Below are 20035 nucleotides of genomic sequence, written 5' to 3'. Positions count from 1 at the left end.
ATGTAGAGATCTGGTTTCAGGATGATTCCCTAAAACTACACCAAGAGAAACCAAGAGGCCGTGAAGGCTGCAGGCTCTGGAGCCAGATGTGGTTTGAGCTCTCACTTTGCTGGAGACTGTGCAAGCCCCGGCAAGCCTCACTATGCCCTTAGGTTCTACAAGTACAGAATGAGGATAATGAGCTAACCACCTCCTGGATGCTGTGCGGAGATCACGTAATGTGTGAGCTTAAAAACAAATGCGTGCACAGTAAGTATGCAGTAACTGTTAGCTACTTTGGGAGGCATGACTTATCTATGAGTAACTTCCTAAATCCCTGTGAAACAAACGACAAACAACCGTTAGCAATGAGCTGCCTAGCAAAAGACTGCAATTTCTAGATGTCCTTGAAGCTCTCAGGGATCATCTGAGTTCTGGCCCATGAGATACACAAGTTTTCTGCCTGACAGATAGGCCTGCTCCTCCCTTTCTCCACTGTTTCCTGGAATGCAGAGGTCCTGTAGCTATCCAGACCCCAAGGACAGAGGCTGCAATTGGGTATTTCCGAACAACAGCCTGAAGCCTTTTGGATATCAGCTGTGTGCTCACAGTCTTCAAACTCTCAGGAGAGAGCGCAAACGTCTAATGTGTTTGTGCCGTTATTTTGGGCATCTCTGTTATTCAAGGCCAAAATAAGCTTAAGTGCTTTGGCTCGTCCCTTGTAGTCTAAAAAATCCAACTAGAGCCTCGAGTCCATTTTGGATCCACATTTTTTTTTTTTTTCCCAAACAAAAGCAAGATGGGACAAACATAGAGAAGGAGCTAGCTTGCACATCTTCAAGACCACTTCTCCTATGATGGCTCGTCTTGACTAGTAAATGTCAGTCTTCGGCCATGATCCTCTCTCCCCTGTTCAGAACCGTAGGGCTTTTTTGCTTTGTTTTTCTTACTCCATTGTCAAAGCATTACATAGTATGTTACGGCATCACCATACAACGTAGACATGTTAGATTCAGTTCTAATGTATGAGCGATTACAGAAACGTCACTCTATCGTTTGGCTGAGCATCTGCATGTCCCAGGTCAAAGCCTTCTGGAATGTCAGAATAATATGTGGCAGCAACATTTCAGAGTGGGAAGTCCACGCGTAAGACGGGCGCCCACTCTAAGGCTGTGATCTAAAATAGCCAACTCATAAATAAGTTCATATATTTTCCAAATATTCACCCCCCCGAATTCCCAGATGGGTTCTACGGTCTGCGAGCAAAGGAGGGATAAATATTTGTCTGACTTGAAAATTAAATAGCAACTAAATTCCCCAAGGCAATGTACTGTATACTTTACTTTAGTGACCATTATGACATCATCAACTATAAAATAATTCTACATGAGATATAACCAAGTTATTTGCTCCTAAGCAAAATACTAGGCAGTGGTTAAACTAACCCCTGGTTCAATCCCTGGTTCAACCACCCTCCACATTTGTGCTTTCATCATGTAAACTGAGTATGTAAAATGCAATGATTTCATTTGGGCAGGTTGGAATGTGTGTGTCTCTAATATAAAGTATAGGAAGAGACATATCTTTGAAAGTGTGTGTGTGTAGTATGTGCTGTGAGTGTGTGTGGTGTAGTGTGCATGTATGTGTAAGGCAGGTGGGGGGAGTAGGGGACGTTCTCACTGAAGGTGATCGGTGGTCTCCATTGAGCATGTCCTTTGAAGTGAATTTTCTTCTTTCTTGGAGCTCAAAATGATCTCAATCGTTTCCCCCTATCTCTTAATTGCCACACTGCCTCTGAGGGGTTGAATGACTGACAAGGTTATCCAATCTCCAATAACCTTCTCCAGGACCTGTCTGCTTCAGACTAATGCTGATTATACTTCTGAGGACGTGTGTCAGCTCACTCGATCCGACTCCCAGGGCCTGCCAAATACCCAAGCCCAGCGGACAGAGGGACCCAGGTAAGACTGGAGAGATTTCACTTCATATCTGGTGATGAGGCCTAACTCCTACGTCTCCAACATCACAATGATACAAAGCTCCTGTTTATGGTGTTATGACAAGTAGACTCTGGGCGGTGGGTTTGGATTTCTAGGCAAACAATGCCCAAGGCAGGAGAACTCCAGAGAGTACAATACAGTCTTCACTTTGAAGTAGTTCAGTCAAACACAACATGCACTCTTCTTGGGCCTTTCTCAGAGGCACAAAGCTCATTTAACTTTAAATTAAGAAGTTTCTAGAAATGGTTGAAACCTTGGGTCATTAGAAATTGATAAATCCCATAAATCACGGGCAGGGCAACTGGCCTATGTCATCTAAAAGTCAGTTTCATGAGGTACTTAGTATACTGCTAGGCCTTATAGCATGAAAATTTTGCAGGCTGCATGTAATCAAAGTTTCTGAAGGAGAAATTAACAGAGACATTATTTATTCAGTCCAACATAAAAATGCAGCAAATGTGTTCTGTGAAAATATAGTTATGTTCATACAAAATGTAACTGCATCCTCCAATATGATCTGGATACAAAAGTCTCAGAAAGGACCTGGAGGGATGGCTCCAAAGTTTAGAATGATCCAGAGGACCTGAGTTCAGTTCCCACCCCCTACTTCAGGCAGCTCACAACTACCCATAACTTCGGCTCCAGGAAATCTGACACCTTTTCTGAATATGCCAGGCATGGGTACATACATGACTTGTGCTCACACACACACACACACACACACACACACACACACACACACATGTAGATAAGAACAAATCTTAAGAAGAAACAGCTTTAGTGCATTTTATTAAAATGTTACTTTTTAAAAGGTTTAAATAGCTAATAAACTCCTTTAATCAACAAGTATTAATGGACACTAGAAATGTGATTGATCAAATTTCATTGTATACAAATGTCTTTTGAGGAAAAAATAAAATTTTAAATTAAAAAAATATTGGCAATTTAAAAGAATAAAAAAATAAAGCGGTTTTGACTTGTTTTTTTAATGATGACATATAGTTCCCTTAATAAGATGTAAGTCAAATAAAGTAAATTATTACAAGATATAAAGATATCTCCATGCCAAAAAATTTAGTTTAGTGTCATTACCAAAGAACCATTTGAACTGACATAGAGGAGGGGCATAGGGAAGAGAATAAAGAAAAAATTAGAACCAGCTCTGTATTCTATGTATGAAAGTGATCCTAGGGTTAATCCTCAATTCTGTAAAATAGAAATGAATAGACAGAAATCAAAGTACCTATAACAAAGCAACTCTAAATTGCTCACATCTGAGAATGACAATTTAAAGGAAAATATTAAAAAACTGAATACATATCTCATATAATCTAAACACTTAAAACTTGTCTAATTGAGGAATCTATGTTCTGTTTTTTAAAACTATTTAACTGTGTGTGTGTGAGTGTGTGTGTGTGTGTGTGTGTGTGTGAATGCTAAGTTAAATGACTGGCGTCTCTCAGCGAGGAGGGGCGGGCAGGTGTGTGCTGTGCACATGGTTACCCTCTTCCTAGGTTTAACAAGAAGAGCATCAACCAACACTTCAGCTTGGAGGAAGTTTAAAAGTGAGCAGCTCCCGCAAACCAGACATACAATGCAAGAAACCCACAGAGAATAAAGACCATGAACTCACCGTGTAAAGCTCGTTAAGAACCTTCATTAAGTCCTCGTGCAGCTGGAACGCAATCTCCTTGCTCTACAAAGACAGAGAAATTGATGGGGGAAAATTACAAAGTGTGAAAAACTTTGTTTCTAAGTTTTATACATTTTAAAGACACTCACTTAAGATAGAAGATGCAAAAGTTACAATGTATGAGAAAGTTTGTTTCTAAGTTTTATACATTTTAAAGACCACTCACTTTAGAACGACTTGTACCACATAGTAGAAACCCAACACGACCTGTCCTTATTACCACAAAACGCTTTCTCAGACTGAGGAGCAAGGCCTTGTGGCCTCTCTAGGATTTTCAGCAACAAATGAATGACAGCCCGGATGACTGCCCCACAAGTCTTATCAGACCTTGTGGGAGACAGTGGGTGGTGCACAAGAGCACACAGGGTGAGCTTGCTTGGAAGGTGAGTTGAAAGCCAGGCATGGTGGTGTTATAACAATCCATACAGGCATTAGGCAGGCTGAGGGAGGAGAACAGCCTACGCCACTGTCTTCCTCAAAAGACGGAGGCCAGCAATAATGCACATGCATGTCCCGTATACACCCTACACACAACAGCAACAATAGGAAAATAAATAGAAAAAAAAGCAAAAAAATTAATAATAATAAAAAAAAACAAAACAACAACAACAAAAAGCTGAGAAGGGGAGAATTCGAGCAACCAGTGCTCCTCTTCAATACAATCAGAGATTTTGTGGTGACTTCCCAAGCAGCAAAGTCAGAGGTGATGAACCTGGTTCCTTAAGAAAACACTTCTCGAGCTGCAGGGCAGTGATCTGCTTACAGTCTGCATGGGTGGGAGCCCACTCAAGGTCCACATGCTTCTACCTCTGCACTGGTACGATTTTTTAGAAGACCAGACCTCAGAACTGACTCTTCCCTCTGCTTATCCAGAGTTGGTGAAGAGATGTTTGAACATTGTCTTCAGCAAACTCTGTAAATTATTTTAAAGGGAGCCACATCCACACATGTTCATCTCTGTCTTCAGTTCATCCTGCAGTCATCTGTAGATCGTGGAAAGAGTTCATGGTGTGGCTCCATCTACTGTGTGGGATTGTAATAGGAGCGCCAGGCTGTATAGGTTTCCAAGCTCCCTGGGGGCAGATGCCTGGGATGTAGGACTGTCAATCTACCCAGCATGGTCGCTTTGGCTATGTATATAGGAAACTTTAAAAATATATATTTATTTACTTTACATCCCAGTATCAGCTCCTCTCTTTTCCAAGTCCCCCCCCTCACCTTGTAGCTCTTCCCCCATTGCCTCCTCCTCTTCTCCTCTGAGGAGGGGTTTCCTAGTGATCATCCCCCTGCCCCAGTAGATTAGCACTACAGGACTAGGCACATTTTCTCTCACTGAGACCAGAGAAAGTAGGCAAGTACAGGATCCACAGGCAGGCAACAGAGTCAGGGACCATCCCTGCTCCAGTTGTTGGGGGACCCACATAAAGACCAAGCTGTACATCTGCTACTTTAAGCCTTCCATGTTCCTAAGAGCAAACTGAGCTGCTGTGCCCGAGGGGCCTGAGGCAGTTGCTATAGCTACTAAGAGCATCTGCTGAGTACTGTGGAGAGGGAACAGCCATGGTCACTCTTAGGAAACGGAGACGTAGATCAAAGGGGTCCATCTCGACTGACAAGGTTATTAGTTCAGACCTCGACAACAACAGAAGGCCAAACTGATGAGATGAAGGCTCACGGGAGGTAAATTACCATGGGAAGAAGACATCGGAGTCACTCGTAAATGCCGAGAAATTCAAGTTCATTAGCTGCATCTGTCCCCTGGTTTCCTTCGGATACTGGATGGCTCTGCGTATACCAGGCTCGGACAGTGTCTCAATCTCTATTGTGGATTTAGGAATTTTAAATATTGCTCTGTCCATGACATATGAGCATGTGGAGACTAAGAACCACTCCTGTGCAAAAGGGAGCCTGCGCATGGGGTACTGTAGTCAACAGGAACTCAATCCCCCCAAGTTGGGACTCTGAATGTATACATTACAATCTCCTGTGACTTCAGCCTGGTGTGTGTGTGTTTTTAATATCAGTTTTCATCCAAAGAACTGGGCACTGATTTAAACTCTCTAATGGGATCAAAGGCCACGGAGGAGTTCTGCTCAGTTACCCATGTTTCAGGTAGCAAGGCCAGAAAGAAAACATTTCTTGGCTAAGATTTCCAAACAATAACAGGAAAAAAAATCCCGTTGGTGCAATTAATCTCATCCCAACAAATTTAAGGTCAAAGTAAAGGCTTCAAGGGCCATCCATGTGACTCTTGACTAAACACCTTAGCATAAACTCTGTACGCTGTACATTCTTACAAGACCTCAGGTGACAAGGTAGAAAAAAAAATCCGGCATAAACTTGCATTTTAACTTCATCTTTCATGAGAGTCTTACCTGTCTCTCTCTCCTATCTGTCTGTCTGTCTGTCTCTGTTTGTAAACACATGGAACCCAGGTGTACACACACCCTGCTAAATTTTGATGTCCTTTGACAATTCAGGGGACTTAAATTCATCATCTTAGAATGTCCAACTGTTCTAATTGAAGAAATGACTTTTTAGGTATCTAGAGTATTCTTTAAAGGACATCATCACTTTTTGTTGTAATTTTTGTTGTGATGGCAACAAATGGTAAAAAGTCACATTTTGGCTGGAATGGGGGAGGGTGACATGAAGTGACTCCTGCCAGGTTTCTATGCCATGAGAACAGAAACCCTTTCCACAACTGTCACAAATGTGTGTGTGCATATGTATGTACACGTATGTATATAGTATGTTGAGGAGGCACTGTATTATGCTCAGAGGGAAGGGCTCTAGAGTCAGAAAACCTAGTGTGACTTCTCAGAAACTCTGGTTCTCAGTTGAGGTTTTGTCTTTTAGTGTTGACTGTAATGCTAATGTTGGCCTCCATGGTTTGGATCCTGTAGGTAGCCTGGTGGACCCCGCCCCTAGTTAATTCTGATTGGTTAATAGCTGATTGGCCAATAGCTGGGAAGAAGAGACACAGGCAGGGTTTAGGTTTCCCAGACTTGAGGCCACAAGGAAGGAGCAGAGGGGACAGAAGTGGTCATGGATAGTAAGAACATACAAAAGAGAAGCAGGGAGAGCCACAGGCCAAGAGAACTCCGCCCAGAGGGCTGACTGATTGGAGTTAAGAGCAGCCAAGGAGAAACATGGTGAGGAATAACATGGGGTTATCGGTGGGGATTGATGCCAACAAGAAGGGCAGGTGGCTGCCCAGCCATTGTGCTGCAAAAGGCATTTTAAGGTGTGTGTGTGTCTTTCATCCGGAACTTAAATGATCAAAGACAGGAAGGAACCCCACGAAAGAATTAAAAAATTTTTTTCTTTTATCTCAGTTTGTGATGTATAAAAGGAATGGCAACCCTGTGATTTAAAGTCCAATGGACCCCATATAGTAGATGCTTCATAGAAACTGCTTGATTTGATTCTGAGGTCACTCCCCATGGCCCTAGGTTTATGGCAAATCCAGATGGCTGTCACCTTTGAAAGGCCCTTAGCTACTATGACCCAGCACAGTAGGTTTTCCTTTCCCCGTCATCATGGACATAGACTCAGCTTAGCTTCCTATGCTCCTTACCCTCGGGGGTCCTTGCTAGTGACCATGAAGTGACAAAGCGTTTACTTGAAACTAGGTAACTCCTGAAACCAATATGGCAGGGTACATACAATTTGTGAACAAGGCTCTGGTGGTCATGTCAGAGATCACGAACAGCTGGGGAGACCCTTGGCTGCCCCTCAAAATGCAGGGTCACAGTTTATATTTGTTCACTGAGGTACAATCCAGACTTGTCCTCACCTGGCAGGTAAACTCACATCTCGTCTTCTGTTTGCTTTTGAGATAAAATCTTACGTAGTCAATGCGGGTCTTGAACCCATGGTCCCACTCCTTGACCCCTGAGTATGAGATGACAGTCATGAGTCACCACGGGGCTCCACCGCCATTCCTGTAGTCTGCAGGGATCGATAAGGAGCTGGCTGCTTAACACGCTGTTTCACGTGACGGGTGTGTGTGAGAAACTCGAACTCAAACATCTAGAGTCACACAGGCCGGAACAACATCAGGAGGCTGTGCGCAGGTTCCCCCGGCTCACGGCACGGAAACCTTACAAGGGTCACTTCATGTCACTCTCCCCCATTCCGGTCAAACCGTCTCTCCCATTTGTTACTGTCACAACGAGAAGTAATGATGTCCTTTAAAGAATACTTCAGATACCTTAAAAAGGTCACTTCTCTAATTAGGACAGTTGTTGAGCACAAGTCTAAACTGATAAACTAAAATCCTTCTTCTTGTTTAGTTAGCATATACAAGAACAAGCTTAGGGACAACTCCCCGACTGTGGAAGGCCATCAAAGCTCAGTAGGTGTGTGTGCACCTGGTTCTAGTTCACTAAAAGTGGACAGTAGAAGAGACCCTTGAAACCTGAGCAAGAGTTGACATCTTTCAAAAAGAAAGGATCTTAAGGAGGCAACAACCGTTCCTTTTGTATAGAAGAATATTATTATACTTGCTAGGAATAAAATGTCTTCTTTGCTCTTTGAGATATAGGTGGTTATCGTTACTTTTCCACAGAGGAGAGCCCCCTTGATAACTCAGAGTCCCCCTAGAAACACAGGGAAGACCACTTCCTCCCATACTGTGCCTGCAGGGACTGAAATGATGCTTAGTTTTTTTTTTTTTTTTTTTGATGTTTTATGGCAGGGTTCTGGGATTCTGATTCAAGGGGAAGAGATGATAGCTAATATTCGTTAGATGATGGTGTACATGTGTGTGTGTGTGTGTGTGTGTGTGTGTATGCCAGAGGTAAATTCTAAACTCCTTTATAATTACTAATTATTTATTGTCCCTTTGATATTTCATATACAATAAGCATAAATCAGAACTAACACTTTCAAGGTATTCTTCTCCTTCGTGATAAAAATGATCCAAGCGTGCTGAGGGTTACTGAGAAGAGAGGGACCCAGCAACCACCTTGGGGGCATGACATCTTTCCTTCAGGCATGCTTATCTAACATGGGTCTGAGGTGTAATTATCCCATCAGAATCAAGTATGTTGTTCACACGGTCACGTGATAACAAGTAGTTATCACAATTTTCTCCTGTATTTATACTGTGTTTGGAGTCACAGTTTGATTCACGGCAAACACCCAGGAGCGTGCACCTTCTAGTCCCGTATAATTCCTTCTAATGCCTCAGCAATGCCCGCCAGTCATGCAATAGATCTTTTATAGTTTACTCATTTGATTTCACCCTAAGACAAGGTTTCCCAGTTTAGTTCAGGTTGCCCCGAAATCTGCTGTGTAACCAGGGTAGACGTCACACTCACACCCCTGCCTCAGCCTCATGAAACGTTCCTCATGTTTTTCTCCCCAGACACTTATCAGAACAACCACTCTGTTGACAGATGCAGAGCAAGAAGCGTGCGAGACTTGAACACTGTGCAAACTAAAAGATAATGTAGAACATCAACCAAGTAGTTTTCAAAATAGACGAAAGACCAGAATTCTGCTGTTTCGGTACAAATATAAAGCAAGATTTCAACAAATCTAATAGTCTAAAGAGGTTCTCCTTGATTCATAAATCTCCTGCTCTTTACCCGCCAAAAGACCAAGAGCGGGTTCATTAGAGATTAGAAACCTGACATTCTTAAAAATGAATTGGTGATTTACAAGCTTTTCTTTACTTGACATGTCTATCCTATGAAAGCCATTGGATGAGTAATTCTATATCCAACCCAAAGGCCCGAGCTCAGTTGGGTGAGAAGCTTGTCAATCATTCCAGTGTGTGGGGTGTGGGGGTGGCTATGGTGAGCCCCGGACAATGTGCACAGAAGGTCAATATCAAGAAATGAAACGGTGTTTTCAAGGTCATGAGCAGGTTCTTGGTACATCCCATTCACTCGTGTGATGCCAAAGCTGGTGCAATCTTCAGGTTGGCACAAACCTTCCTCGTCAAATTCTGTCAAATGTAGCTATAGGGCACAAGGACAGTTCTGAAAGAAGAAACGGTTGTATAGGAGGCAGAGGCCAGGGATATCCAATTGGTGTGTGATACCATTTGGTCTAAAATGGGGACTTCAGGGGGGGAGTAAGGTGGGGAGTGGGGCAAGGTGGCAGCCGTGTGCTCTCTCGGCTGTGTGATCTCATTAATACGCTCAGTTGCGCATTTTGTGTTATGTGCTTAGCGAATTTTCTTGGACATGCAATTTCTAAGGATGTGAAAATTGAAGTTTAAGACACTCAACATTGAAAGTTTTTTTAAAGGGTTATTACGATTTTATGCTGCAGAAAGGGAATGCTGGACAATGATGCTCTTTCCTCAAGTCAGAAATCTGAGGTTCACTTGAGACCCGGTGCCTCTCCTCGAAGCCACAGTCACCAATCCTATCTGTTCTGGACGACTGATTTTTCTGTATGTCATCAGACGTAAGGAAAACTGTATCAGGTTTCCTCTAACTGAAACCATTTTAGCTTGTGATACATTTCGAGATGGATGCCTCACTGATACCTTTGCCTCTGTCCAAAACCATGGCCCAAAGCGGCTTGTCAGGGGGTGGGCTTATTTCATATCACATTTTACAGTTCATTGTGAAGCATCGGAACCCCATCAAGCAAAAACTTGGAGGCAAGAACCGAGGCAGAGGCCATGGAGGGGACAATGGTGTTCACTGGCCTGTCCTCCTAGCTAGCTCAGTGCACTTATACAACCCGGGGCTACTCGCCTAAAGGTGGCAACGCCCACAGTGGGATGGGCCCGCCCACATCAATCATCAATGCCCCACCAACCAATCAGATGGAAGCAATTCCTCAAAGGAATTCCTCTTACGGGAAGCATCTAGGTTTTTCTGTAAAAGTGCTTTCCGGGGTTCTTTCCTCTGCCCAGACTCTGTTTTCTTCCCTCTACCAGATGCAACCGTACAAGCCGCTCGGAATCATTCTTGCAAAGTTGTTCCCCAGAGAAAAATCAGTCTCCCTGTGTAGTGACTTCATGATTAACCCACAGATCACCGTCCCGGGGCAAACTGGTGATTACAATTTAGAGTCTGAAATCAAACTGCAACGTCCGTACCTCTTCACTAAAGTCAGTTTTAAGTTTTCAGGTCTTAGGGCTGTTTTTCCCCATCGACGACGACAGCGATGATAATAATAAAGAAAGGGATGCTGAGTGTTCTCTGTGTCACAGGCTCATGGGGATGGTCCGCATTCAACGCTGCGCACAGGATTCAGCTCTGACTTCTGCCCTCCAGAGTTCACACTTCCACAGAGGAACAGACAGGCTGAATTGGATTGTTTTTCTGTTGCTATAGTAAAATGGCAAATATCTGAAGTTGGGTAATTGTAAAAAGGAAAAAAAAAGGTGTGTGTACAGCACACAGGCAACACACACATACTCAAATGCATGCTCTCTCTCACACATATATATATTCACACACTCACATATATGCACACACTCACATATACATTCATACATACATGCACATACAAACACATAATTTACATACTCACACACACATTCATATACTCTCTCTTTCCTTCTCCCTCCCCCTAAACTCATACTCACACACACACTCACATGTACATTCACACACTCACACATTGACACACACTCACACACACATACATTCATATACTCTCTCTTTCCTTCTCCCTCCCCCTAAACTCACACTTACACACACACTCACATGTACATTCACACACTCACACATTGACACACACATTCACACACATACACTCATCTACTCCTTTTCCTTTCTCCTTTTCACCCACTCACACACACATACACACTCACACATATATTCACACACTCACACATACACTCATACATAATACACACATCCACAATCATACACACACAAAGACACTCACATGTACATTCATACATTCACACACACACTCATACATACATACACACACACTCACATACACACATACATATACACATTCACATACACACACATACATACACACACATAAATACACATACATACTCATACATATATTCACACCCACATACATTCACATACATACACATTTACACATACATGCACACACACTCTCACATACATAAACACACATACATACTCATACATTCATTCACACACACATTCACACATATATTCACACTCACACACACATATTCACATATCCACACTCACTTACACAAACACACTCACATGTACACTCATCCATTCACACACACACATACACACTCACACATACATACTCATACATACACACACATATATAAACACACATACATACTCATACATACATTCACACACTCACACACACATATATATACACACACACACACACATTCATATACTCCCTCTCTCCTTCTTCCTTTCCCCACACTCACACACAAAGGATCAATTAGCTCTGGAAGCGTGAAGAACAAGCCCAGCACTGCTCCGGTAAGGACATCATGGTGGACACACCCACAGCTAGAGGAGAATAGAACATGGAACGAGGGTTGGTGTCGCCAGAGGAGAACCTGAAAGGGGTCATTCTCTTAGGAGCTCACAGGTCCCAAAGAATGACCTTAATCCTTCTCTGGTCAGCTCCCCAAGTTCTAGGGACCTCTGTGCCGGCCAGATCTCTGTTACTAGAAGCCCACAGGCATGTGGCCCGGGACATTCCAGAGAGGAAAGGAGATGACAGAACAAAGGGCGTAATTAACAGGAGCAATGTGACCACACTGAGTCACCCATCAAGTGACCTGTGTGGCTGGATTAATCGGCTGACTCACACGTTTTCTCGCTGTCATAAAGGGAGTATTAAAGTAAATATACTGAGATGAACTCAGGAATCCTGACCTTGTGCTGAGTCAGAGTGGGAGTTGAGGGGACGGAGGCAAGGCACATAAAATATTTAACGAGTGCTTCAGCTGACTTCAGTGTCTCGCACTTGGTGGGTCTGGGATATAAATTCTGGGTAAAAAGGTCAGGTCATGTTTCCACATGTTTCCACAGAGTGTGCTTTTAACTTCCTAAACCTCATCTTGATGTCTTTATATTAATAGAGCCCTTTAATTCACATGAGCTCTGAAGACAGAGTCAGAGTTTCTTCCAAAACACTAATGGAGAAAACAGGGTTGGGTTTAATGACGTAAACCCAGTCTCAGGAAGAGTGTATAAAGGATTTCTTAAAGCTTCTCCTCAATGTGGCAAGAGATAATTTTTTTTTTCTTAAAACCAAAGGTAGAGCTGGGCATGGTAGCTCACATTATAGCAACATTTGGAAGGCGGAGGCAGAAGGATTGCTATGGATTTGAGGCTAGCTTTGGCTAGAGGCCAGCCCAGATATTCATAAGGAAGACCCTATATCTTGAAACAAACAAAACAACATCATGAAACTCATAGCAGACAAATATCCTCACAAGGAATTCGACCCCAGGCAGGGGGAAACGGCTGCCTTCCTTCAGCTGAAACCCCATGTCAGCAGAAGTCAGGCAGCAGAGTCAGGGAAAGCCACCATTGCTGTTCCAGAAACAAGACTTAATCCTGAAGGAAGAAGACCAGGGCATCTTCTGTAACATCTGCTGCTGGGATTGACAGAGCAGTGTGACATCGCTCAGTGAGTTAGAGAAAGTCACTGTTTGTGACAGTGTAAACTATCCCTCATTCCTCGTCATTTGCAAGTTACCAGGCAGGAACAGTCCCTAGACACAGGTCTAATAACTCAGACTGGATTAAAAATTCCATTTTTATCTTTCTATTCCCTATCTCACGGAAGAGAAAAATCAGCACAGGGGGTGGGGAGGGAAGTGGAGAGAGGCCAGAGGAGGCTGTTCCCATCCCAGACAACAGCCAGGAAAAGGCTCACAACCTCCCCCCCGCCCCCGCACAGGCTAGAACCCCAGGGAACATGGAGGCTGTGAAGACCAATGGCTCTCTGAAACCCCAGAACCTTGTAGAATGATTAGCACAGTTCTCAGCCTTCCTAATGCTGGGACCCCTGAATACAGTTTCTCATGTTGTGGTGACCTCCAACCATAAACGTACTTTGTGACTCCTTCATAAATGTAATCTTGCTTCTGTTATGAATAGTGACATAAATATCTGATAGGGTGTCTGGCATGGGACCCCCGTGAAAGGGCTTTTTGACAGAAGTTATAACCCCCAGACTGAGAACCCCCGGGGTGGAGGCATCTGAGAATTTCACCTTTCAACCTGGTCCAGCTGGGCCAACCAGTTACTCCTTAAGTTTCCTTTTTCCTTCTCATTTCCTATTTAATGTCTGCTCTCCCGCGGGTCTCACACGTTGTTTTCATACTGCTCCAGTTTTCGGGCGTCCGTTTATGTTTTTCCACAGAGTGCTCCACAAGGCATCCCACACTGTTGTCCTTGGCAACCATGCACACCCCATGCTCATCCTACATCTCTTTTCTCCCATCCTTACCCTCTCTTTAACTACACTACTTTATTCCCAGTTCTGGGTTTATTGACTGAGTCTGACTATGTTCCAGACTATCCTTGGTTAGCATCAAACAGGTATCGAAGGTAAAGAGGTCGCTGTTAATGCCAAGGATATCACCTGCACAGTGGTAATACCCAGCAGTCGTGGACCGGTGGTGTTGGATGCTCTGCAGTTAATGTTTTCAGGGATAACAGAGTTTACACCAGCCACCCTGAACTCCCAAGGAGGGATTATTTTGGATTCTTCCTGAACTGAAGAATTATTTTCAGAACTGCACACTCAACTTTATCAATCTGAATCTTACTCGAATGCTGTGAATACTCCAAATGAAAGAATACAGCTGACTAAAATATAAACAGAGCTATGAAAGGACACCAGATATGAACATCTCAAGGCAGCAACATATGAAACACTCACATGGAAAACAAAGACAGCACAATTCTCCAAAATCTATCATCTCTACAGCACCGAGAGGGAGCTAGGTTGGGCACGCTGAAACACACTTTAAACCCGGGCACTCTAAGAGCAGAGGCTGCTGGAGTCTCTGTGGATTTGAAGCCAGGCCAGTTTCATAATGAATTCTAGGCTAGCCTACTTAACAAGACCGTGTCTCAAAAGAGAGAGAGTTAGTTGAAATCTCAGACAAAGAACTCAAAATAACGACTGTAAGTGTATTGCCGTGTCTACAGGCACAAGCGGCTGAAAATAATGACCATAACTGTGTCTACACAAACAACTGAAAATAAGAAGTTTAACACGTGTGGCAAAGTGGCAGTTCACAATATTAGCACACAAAAGGCAGTAGCTTCCCTAGACAAGTGAGACTTCCATAGAGGCACAAGTCAGGGAAACAATGGTATTCATAGCAGTCTCAAAATAGCAACACCAACCAACTAAACAAACAGGCTGCGGCAAACCTAACCAAGAGCCTCTGAAATATCTCTTTAACACACATTTAAGACACCAGAGGAAGACGCTGGAAGACGGAAGTACCTCGTCCTGTGGTCACGGATTGGTGGGGTGAATATTGTGAAAATGGCCTTGTACAGACTCTACAGAGAACTCCACCCCAGCCAGACATGAGCTCAGTTCTTCTAAGTAAGTAAAATAAAAATAAAACCAACAGACAAAACAATCTTAAGCTTTATTCAGAAGCACAAAAGACCCCAAGTCACCAAAGGAGTTCTGGTCAAGAGGGATATACGGTGGAAGCTACCACCACACACGATTTCAAGTTCTATTACAGATTCATAGCATTGAAGACAGCATCCTAATGACACAAAAGCCATGCTAAAGACACGGATGGGAGAGAGGACCCAGATATAAGGCCACACACCTGATTTTAGGCCAAAGTGTAAACAAACAAAAAACTCATGGGGAAAAGGCATCATTTTCAACAAATATTAACAGAAAAGTCTACATCCACGTAGATGAAACTAGATCCTTATCTTCTATTCTGTACAAAGCTCAACTGTAAATAAACTGAGGACCAGAGATTAAGAAACTCTGAAACCATCAGAGAAAAACAGTAGGGTATGCGCTGCATGATAGAGGCGTAGATGTTGGGATAGAGTTCCAATCCTCAACACATAAGGCTAGTAATGGGATTTCATGAGATCAAGCTTTTGTGTAACAAACGGAACTGTCAAGAAAAGGGACAGCCTAGAGGATGGGGACAAACATCTGCCAACTCTATATCCAGCATAAAAGGATTAATATCCAGAATATACAAAGAACTAAAAGATGAAAGTTAAGCATTAGAAAAAAACTAATTTAAAAATGGGCCAAAGAAGATAGGAGTCTGGCATAACTGTCCCCTGAGAGCCTCCACCTAGCAGCTGACTGACACTCATGTAGAGACCCATAGGAAAACTTTGATCGGTGGTCCGAGACTTATATGGAAGAGTTGGGGGAAGGACTGAAGGCCTGAAGGGAACAGGAACTCCACAGGAAGGTCAACAGAGTCAACTAACCTATGCCTCTGGGAGCTCTCATAGACTGAGCCACATCAAAGATCATACATGGTCTGGACAGAGGCCCCCAGCACACGTACAGCTCAGTCCCCATCTGGCTCATCTGGCCTCAGTAGAAGAGGATGTGACAAATCCTGCAGAGACTTTGATGTGCCAAGGTCATGGATAGTGGGAGGAGGGGGAAGGGTGAGGGGTGCCCTCTCAGTGGAGAAGGGAGGGAGACTGGAGGGAGGAGAAATTCTGTGAGGGAAGGACCTGAAGGAGGAGTAGTGTTTGGGATGCAAATTAATCAGTTCATTAAAAAAAACAAAACAAAACAACAAAAAACAAAGATGGGCCACAGAATTGAACAGAATGTTCTCAAAAGACCAAATAGAAATGCCCAGTAAACATTTTTTAAAGTGTTCAGCATCAAAGGCCAGTAGAGAAACACAAATGGAGACCACTTCCAGATTCCATATGATAAGTTAGAATGACGGTCACTTGGGAACTAGCTAGCAAGGATATGGGGAAGAGTGATGTTTATCCAGTGTCAGTGGCGTGGTCATTATGAAAACTGTTTTTATATTGCTGTAAGGGTCTATTTAGGACAGTGGAGGAAAGTCATAATAATATTATCCAGCAGTGAACACTGAAAGTTATAATACCAGCCTTCTGGGCAAGAAGTGTTCACAACAGCAGTAGTGGCTTGACTGTTGGGAGGTAACCAACTACTTTCAACTTGCATTTGAAGGTTACTCTGCATGAGGGAATCTGTGTCTGGTGCTATAAACCTCATCATCTTAGTTTTACGACTGGTTTTGTAATAAAATGCCATGACCCAAAGCAAATTAGAGGAACAGAGGATTTACTTCAGCTTCCTAACTTCTAGGTTACATCTCCTCATTGTGCAGAAGTACAGTCACACACTTCCAATAGCTAGTCACAATCCACAAGTAAGAGCTAAGTAATGCATGCATATATGCTGCTTGCTCATGTCAGCTTTATGTTTCCATTTTTATATGGTTCATATAAAAATGCTTAGGAACAGGAAGCCTGCAGTGGACTATGTTTTTCTACATCAATTAACTTAATTAAGCCAATCCCTGACAGACATGCCCAAAGGCCAACCCAATGTAGATACCCCCTCATTTAGACTCTCTTCCCAAGTGATTCTAGTTTGTGTGGAGTTAGCAAAGCTAACCACCCCACTGGACAAAAGCTCATGTCGGAGTAGGTCCTAGTTTCTAGGGGAGACCATGCTACGCTGGTTTTGCTAAATAGCCATGTTATCAAACTGTCCAATAAATATTTATGTTCATATCCAAGGATCAATGCTAGCTCTCAGAATTATCAGTCGCCAGTCATGTTGCTGTATACCTGGAAGCTGGCTGGCTTCCTTTGTTTCTGCTAACCACAATACTGAGACCTACTCTCTAGTCTACGAGCACCATTATAAACTTGTGAGTTTTGTCACTGCACACGATGTTGCTGTGGGTACTCATTACATTGTCTCCTTAAGTGTATGTGCAAGAGTTTCTGACAGGAGGGGAAACTAACTGGCTAGGATGTGATCCTAAGAGCAGCCAGCTGCCCCTTGAAGAGATTGCAGGGAGCATGGATATTCCCTTCCCTGCATGTGCTGGTAGCCCCCAGTGGGGATCTGCTACTGCGCACTGCACAGCAGCCCAGAAAGACTCCTCTTCTCCTACAATACAGACTGGACTTCCCATTTTGCCAATTGGAAAACTCTTTGGTGGCACCGTCTTCTGATGTTAATGAACACTTCCATGAAAACCTGCAAGGACACTGGTTTACATATGTTGATGGCAGCTTGTCTGTCCTTTGCCTTACACTGTCTGGATGATAGGGAACAGTGTGGGAGAGACTGGTTTGACTTGTTCAGGGTAATGCTCCATAGGAAAATGTCACTGGGCACTTACAGCTCACCTTATTTGGATACGAGTATTAAACTGAGGCAATTTTGCAAGTTATCTATCCAAGGATCTGCTTTGTGTCACAGTGAATAACCTATGAGTAACCCTATTGCTTGTCACACGAAGAATTGAAAATAACCAGTTTCAACATAATTTTGTGGTGAATTGTCTTAGTCTGTTCTGTTGCCGTAAAGATACCCCATGACCAAGAACTCTTATAAGACAAAGTACTCAACTGGGGGATTTACTTATGGTTTAGAGGTTAGTCCCTTATCATCATGGTGGGGAACATGGTGGCATACATGGTGCTGGAGAAATAGCTGAGAGCTTTACATCCTGATTTGCAGAGAGAAAAGAGAGAGAGAGAGAGAGAGAGAGAGAGAGAGAGAGAGAGAGAGAGAGCGCTTTTGAAACCTGAGTAACATACTTCCTTCAACAAGGCCACGCCTCCATCCTTCTAATCTTTCCAAACATTTTTTTTTTTTTTAATTTCCTGGTGACTAAGCAACTATGGGGCCTGTTCTTATTCAAACCACTATATAAATGTACTCTGATTTACATATTTTTAATTTTCAACTGAATGTAGAAGACATGAAGGTACTCTTTCCCTAAACAGAAACCACTTTATGGAGTCAGTCTCTCTAGCTTCCCTAAGAAGAAACAAAAGTTTTAAATAACTAGTGCATCACTATGGTTGTGTTTCAAATATTAAGTCCGTGTATCGGGAAGAGCATCATATAAAATCCCATGTCAGTGGTGAGCTGCGTGCTCCTCTCCACGGACCCAAGGCCGAGGGTACGACTGCTTACGACTGAAGCCTACCCGTCCCAGTGCCTTCAATCTCTTGGTTCTGCTCTGTGCTCTATGGGCTTTTGAGTTCAGAAAGAGCGGAGGTAAAGGCTAGCAAATGCAAGGGCATCCTCGGTGGTGCTCCTGGACCCTGAACCTGCCATACAAAACACAACAAAAATACTTCTACATCTCTGATGTAGCTGTCTGATTTTATTTGCTATATAAAGGTTAAAACTGATATGCGGTGTGCTTTTTTATTCACATACGCCGATGTGTGGGCTAAGTAGGTAAAGGCAGCATGAGCCAGAGGTATGAACATATGTACTTTATAGGTCATATAGAGGTATGTAGTCTATAGGTCATATGTAGAGGTTCGAACATATATAGTTATATTTCATATGTAGAGGTATGAACATATATAGTTTATAGGTCTGTTCCCTGTATTTTACATCATTAGGACATGAACTTTAAATATATTATCTCTAAAAGTTAACCTTTGATGCTGTTTTTTCCTCAACTTTTCTACATTTTTGTATTTTAATCATGATTTTACTCAGTCTTCTCAGTATGGCATTTTCCTCTTAAAGAGAAATGGGTTCTTCCCAAACCCCAGCCTTTGCTAGTCTAGGCTGTGCCCTTCCTCACTCCAGCCTGCCCTTTTGTGATCTGTGGTAACCGCTCAGATGAACTCACTGAAATTCACATGACATACAGGGAGAATGAAAACACACACGTGTCCTTGATGGGCTTGGTACGCATGACATTCAGCCAAATGGGTGATTTAATAATTAATAAGATTGATATGAAGTTCATATACACTGAAATGGTTTTGAGATTAGGATCGCTGGGCATCGTGGTGTACGCCTGTATTCCCAGCACTCAGGAGGCAGAGGTAGGTGGGTCTCTGTGAGTTTGAGACCAACCTACTCTATACAGTGGGTTCCGGACAGTCAGTGCTACACAGTGAGGCCTTGTCTCAAAAACACAAACAAAAATAAAAACAGGCCAAAGAGCCAGGTTTCAACACAGCAAACACTTTACTATTGAAAAATGCTACTTTTCATGCTAGACCTACTCAATTAAAGGCAGAACAAGTTCAGGAGGTGGACACAGAAGGGTCTCTATGAATTCAAGGCCAACCTGGTCTACACAGAGAGTCACAGACCAGCCAGGGCTTCAGAGTGAGACCCTGGCCTCCCTCAAAAAAAAAAAAAAAGATATATATATATATATATATATATATTAGTCCACAATATAGCCAGC

The 20035-nt window shown here is 43.0% G+C and overlaps 1 protein-coding gene across 2 annotated transcripts in view; it reads right to left on the bottom strand.

The window, feature by feature from the left end:
• The window catches only part of SRGAP1 (SLIT-ROBO Rho GTPase activating protein 1), a gene marked incomplete at both ends in the record, with an annotated part of 259181 nt that overhangs the window by 99222 nt on the left and 139924 nt on the right, over positions 1-20035 (bottom strand). For both annotated transcript variants that reach the window (XM_080935754.1, XM_080935755.1), the window contains one exon: positions 3613-3675. In XM_080935754.1, coding sequence (XP_080791880.1) covers positions 3613-3675 — 63 coding nt within the window. The remainder of the gene's footprint in view (positions 1-3612; positions 3676-20035) is intronic.

This window comes from Micromys minutus (assembly GCF_963924665.1).
Source record: "Micromys minutus genome assembly, chromosome: 22".
Lineage (NCBI taxonomy): Eukaryota > Metazoa > Chordata > Mammalia > Rodentia > Muridae > Micromys > Micromys minutus.
This window is presented reverse-complemented; position numbering and strand designations above follow the sequence as displayed.